The 5,210-nt window shown below is 56.3% G+C and overlaps 1 protein-coding gene and 2 non-coding genes across 3 annotated transcripts; all 3 read left to right on the forward strand.

Annotated features, from left to right (window-relative positions):
* The first annotated feature begins 297 nt into the window (after positions 1 to 297).
* On the forward strand, positions 298 to 981 carry LOC132583646 (C1q-related factor-like). The gene has a single exon (XM_060255265.1). The coding sequence runs from the start codon at positions 298 to 300 to the stop codon at positions 979 to 981; it is 684 nt and encodes a 227-aa protein (XP_060111248.1).
* A 3,099-nt stretch (positions 982 to 4,080) lies between these two features.
* TRNAL-GAG (transfer RNA leucine (anticodon GAG)) lies at positions 4,081 to 4,152 on the forward strand. Its single transcript has one exon. It is a non-coding gene; the product is annotated as a tRNA-Leu (tRNA).
* A 54-nt stretch (positions 4,153 to 4,206) lies between these two features.
* Positions 4,207 to 4,278, forward strand: TRNAP-GGG (transfer RNA proline (anticodon GGG)). The gene has a single exon. It is a non-coding gene; the product is annotated as a tRNA-Pro (tRNA).
* The last annotated feature ends 932 nt before the right edge of the window (positions 4,279 to 5,210 follow it).

Genomic DNA, 5,210 nt, shown 5'->3' on the forward strand with positions numbered 1-5,210 from the left:
GGCGCCGGCTCCCCTCGGTCGGGCGGCTTCCCCTTCGCCGGTGCCTTCGGAGCCCCGTCCAGTCGCCTCCCGCGCCGCTTGTCTCCAAGCGCGCCCACCTTGGAACGCCCCTCCGGGCGTCCGCGAGCTCCCGGGCCGGCCGTCCGCCCCCTCGAGGCTCGGGCTGGTTCTCCTGGTGCCTCCGCTCCGCCTGCCGCCACCATTCCCGGCGCGGGGAGGCAGCGCGTCCAGCAGGCCCTGCCGCCGCGGCTGAGCCCGGGCAAGAAAACTTTGGCGGCGGCGGCGGCGGGGGTGGTGATGCTGCTGCTGCTGGTGGTGCTCATCCCCGTGCTGGTGAGCTCGGCCGGCCTGGAGGGCGCGCACTACGAGATGCTCGGCGCCTGCCGCATGGTCTGCCAGCCCTACGCCGCCCCCCCCAGCGCCAGCGCCGCCCCCGCGCCCCCCTCCACCCTCCTGCACGGGCCCCAGGGCAAGCCCGGACGCCCCGGCAAGCCCGGACCCCCCGGCGAGCCCGGACCCCCAGGCCCCGCAGGACCCCCCGGCGAGAAGGGGCCCCCCGGCCAAGCGGGACCCCCCGGCCCGCCCGGGCCCGCCCTCGCCAGCGGCGCCATCAGCGCGGCCACCTACAGCACCGTGCCCCGCGTGGCCTTCTACGCCGGCCTCAAGAACCCGCACGAGGGCTACGAGGTGCTCAAGTTCGACGACGTCGTCACCAACCTGGGCAACAACTACGAGGCCGCCACCGGCAAGTTCACCTGCAACGTCCCCGGCACCTACTTCTTCACCTACCACGTCCTCATGCGCGGCGGCGACGGCACCTCCATGTGGGCAGACCTCTGCAAGAACGGGCAGGTAGGACGCAGCAGCCCCGCACGGGAGGCACACGGAACCGGCCGCTCTCACCCGCGCCCTGCGCAATCGCCCGCAACCGGGGCCAGCTTGCAAGCGCGACAGAACTTTTGGCCGGTCTGGGGAAAGTAAACGCGGGGGGGGGGGGGCAGTCAAGAGAGAGGAAAAAGGTTTGACAGGTTTAGGTCGTAGTTGCAAGTGGCAGAGCTGCAAGAATCCTTCCTTCCATTCTTCCCTCCTTCTTTCTCTCTTTCCTTCCCTCCTTCCTTCCTTCTCTCTCTCCCTCCCTCCCTCCTTCCTTCCTTCCTTCCCTCCCTCCCTCCATCCTTCCTTCCTTCTCTTCCTCCCTCCTTCTTTCCCTCCCTCCCTCCTTCCCTCCCTCTTTCCTTCCTTCCTTCTTTCCTTCTCTTCCTCCTTCCTTCCTTCCTTCCTTCCCTCCCTCCTTCCATCCTTCCTCCCTTCTCTTCCTCCCTCCTTCTTTCCCCCCTTCTTCCTTCCCTCTCTCCCTCCCTCCCTCCTTCCTTCCCTCCCTTCCTCCTTCCTTCCCTCCCTCCATCTCTCCCTCCCTCCCTCCTCCCTTCTCTCCCTCCCTCCTTCCTTCTTTTCTTCCTTCTTTCCTTCCCTCCCTTCTTCCTTCTTTCCCTCCCTCCATCCCTCCTTCCTTCCTTCTCTCCCTCCCTCCCTCCTTCCTTCCTTCCTTCCTTCCTTCCTTCCTTCCTTCCTTCCTTCCTTCCTTCCCTCCCTCCCTCCCTCCTTCCCCCTTAATTAAGAATGAAGATTGGCAACTGTTATCTAGAACACCCCAGCTGCGGAGAGCAGGGACCTACGGGGGGTGGGGAGGCGGGTGCAGTGTCCTCCCCCATCAAAGGAGCCGCTTCCAGCTCCTCTCCTGGGGGACGGGTTCCCCTCTGGCTCCACGCTCTGGGGAAGGGGGTTGTCAGCAAGAGCCCTTCCACTTCCTGGGGTGTCTGGTCTGGGAGGAGAGATGCCCTGGCTCCTGCTTCGAGAGGGAGAGTCCTCCCGGATTCCCAGGAGCCAGCACTCATCTCCCCTTTCACTTGGTGGTGGCCCTGGCATGGCGTGGGGGAGAGGGCCATCAAGTTGCCGCTGACAGGGTAGAGAAAAAAGTCCTTTTCTCCTTTTCTCACAATACAAGAACTCATGGACATTCCATGAAATCGCTGAGCAGTCGGGTTAGAACGGATCAAAGGAAGTCCTTCTTCACCCAAAGGATGATTCACATGTGGAATCCACTGCCACAGGAGGGGGTGGTGGCGGCAAGCATAGCCAGCTTCAAGAGGGGATTGGATAAACATCTGGAGCAGAGGTCCATCAGGGGCTATTAGCCACAGCATGTTGTTGGAACTCTCTGTCTGGGGCAGTGATGCTCTGTATTCTTGGTGCTTGATGGGGGCCACAGTGGGAGGGCTTCTAGTGTCTGGCCCCACTGATGGACCTCCTGATGGCACTTGGGTTTTTTGGCCACTGTGTGACACAGAGTGTTGGACTGGATGGGCCATTGGCCTGATCCAACAAGGCTTCTCTTATGTTCTTCTGTGACACAGAGTGTTGGACTGGATGGGCCCTTGGCCTGATCCAACATGGCTTCTCTTATGTTCTTCTGTGACACAGAGTGTTGGACTGGATGGGCCATTGGCCTGATCCAACATGGCTTCTCTTATGTTCTTATGTGACACAGAGTGTTGGACTGGATGGGCCACTGGCCTGATCCAACATGGCTTCTCTTATGCTCTTCTGTGACACAGAATGTTGGACTGGATGGGCCACTGGCCTGATCCAACGTGGCTTCTCTTATGTTCTTATGTGACACAGAGTGTTGGACTGGATGGGCCACTGGCCTGATCCAACATGGCTTCTCTTATGTTCTTATGTGACACAGAGTGTTGGACTGGATGGGCCATTGGCCTGATCCAACAGGGCTTCTCTTATGTTCTTCTGTGACACAGAGTGTTGGACTGGATGGGCCATTGGCCTGATCCAACAGGGCTTCTCTTCTGTTCTTCTGTGACACAGAGTGTTGGACTGGATGGGCCACTGGCCTGATCCAACGTGGCTTCTCTTATGTTCTTATGTGACACAGAGTGTTGGACTGGATGGGCCACTGGCCTGATCCAACATGGCTTCTCTTATGTTCTTATGTGACACAGAGTGTTGGACTGGATGGGCCATTGGCCTGATCCAACAGGGCTTCTCTTATGTTCTTCTGTGACACAGAGTGTTGGACTGGATGGGCCATTGGCCTGATCCAACAGGGCTTCTCTTCTGTTCTTCTGTGACACAGAGTGTTGGACTGGATGGGCCACTGGCCTGATCCAACAGGGCTTCTCTTATGTTCTTATGTGACACAGAGTGTTGGACTGGATGGGCCATTGGCCTGATCCAACAAGGCTTCTCTTATGTTCTTATGACTTATGAAGACCTTGTGGGGTTTCCAAGGCAAGAGATGTTCAGAGGTGGCTTGCCATTGCCTTCCTCTGCATAGCGACCCTGGTTGTTTCCCATCCAATACTCTCCTGCTTAGATTCTGAGATGTGATGAGATCAGGCTAGCCTGGGTAGGTCTTTCAGGGCAGGGCCTTTTACATCGAGAAACCCATTTATAGCCCCTCTTTCTCTACCACTCTTCTGCGGAAATTTCTTCTGCCACCCCGTTGCGTTTTCCTTCCATGTCCTGTCCAGGATTCTTTCATCAAAATGCGGGAAAATAAAGCTGGAGACATGACTGAGCAGATGCGGTTTTCCAGGATGTTAAAAAAACTATTTTAAAATCTCTGGGAGATGTTTTGTTTATAAATCTTTTGGCATTTTGAAGCAGGAGGGCATCGGTCAAGGAGAGTTTTCCAAACTAGAAATCGTTTCAGGTCATTTAAAAACAAAAGGGGGGGTGGGAGTGGGAGAAGGAAAGGACTGGGCGAATTCTGGAGGGCCCGGAATTCTGGGGAGGGACGATGGCTCAGTGGTAGAGCATCTGCTTGGGAAGCGGAAGGTCCCAGGTTCAATCCCTGGCATCTCCAAAAAAGGGTCCAGGCAAATAGGTGTGAAAAACCTCAGCTTGAGACCCTGGAGAGCCATGAATGGGGCTGTGGCTCAGTGGTAGAGCATCTGCTTGGGAAGCAGAAGGTCCCAGGTTCAATCCCCAGCATCTCCAACTAAAAAGGATCCAGGCAAATAAGTGAAAAACCTCAGCTTGAGACCCTGGAGAGCCATGAATGGGGCTGTGGCTCAGTGGTAGAGCATCTGCTTGAGAAGCAGAAGGTCCCAGGTTCAATCCCTGGCATCTCCAAAAAAAGGGTCCAGGCAAATAGGTGTGAAAAACCTCAGCTGGAGAGCCATGAATGGGGCTGTGGCTCAGTGGTAGAGCATCTGCTTGGGAAGCAGAAGGTCCCAGGTTCAATCCCTGGCATCTCCAAAAAAACGGTCCAGGCAAATAGGTGTGAAAAACCTCAGCTGGAGAGCCATGAATGGGGCTGTGGCTCAGTGGTAGACAATCTGCTTGGGAAGCAGAAGGTCCCAGGTTCAATCCCTGGCATCTCCAAAAGAGGGTCCAGGCAAATAGGTGTGAAAAACCTCAGTTTGAGACCCTGGAGAGCCGCTGCCAGTCTGATTAGACAATACTGACTTTGATGGACCGAGGGTCTGATTCAATAGAAGGCAGCTTCATATGTTCATATGTTCCTGCCAGCCCCGCTGTCTTCTTCTTAATCAAACTGCCCCTTTGCGATAGCACCGGTTAATCCTTCCAGAGGGGGGCCGGCAAAGGAGTCTTGATGCTTTCTAATTGAATTTCATAATTAAGCCCAGCCTCCGCAGACCTGCTTTTCATGTTGGATCCCCTCGCAGATCCATCTCTGTCTTCTTTGGTCCGTGCGCTTCCCCTCAGCCATCGCTCGGCTCTGCTGAAAACCCGAGATGCTCCCACAAATGGAAGGCTCACTCACACCTTTGTGCTCCGAATTAACGCTGAAGACCAGGCCCCTGGACCTGCCCCCAACGCTGCTTCTTAGAAGCCCCGTTTCAGTCAGAGGTCTGCACTGAAAGGGTGAGAATTCTCACCCCCACCCCCCCACCCCGCGAGTGCAGCAGGGTGCTGGTACATCCAAGGATGATTCATCTGTATGGCATGATCCTAAGTGTAAAGTAAAGGACATGTGTACCAGTTGGGAGGGAGCACATGCGTCTTTCGGGGCCTTGTGCTGTTTACCCTGCTTTCAAGTTTCCACAGAAACAGCCGGGAACAATTCCTTCTGGCCAGATACTTCAAGTGCTATCGTCCACAAATAGAAAAGTATATTATTTCCATTGACTGGAGGGGCGAGGGGAGTCTTTTCAGGGTTTAAGAGT

This window comes from Heteronotia binoei, chromosome 15, assembly GCF_032191835.1.
Source record: "Heteronotia binoei isolate CCM8104 ecotype False Entrance Well chromosome 15, APGP_CSIRO_Hbin_v1, whole genome shotgun sequence".
Lineage (NCBI taxonomy): Eukaryota > Metazoa > Chordata > Lepidosauria > Squamata > Gekkonidae > Heteronotia > Heteronotia binoei.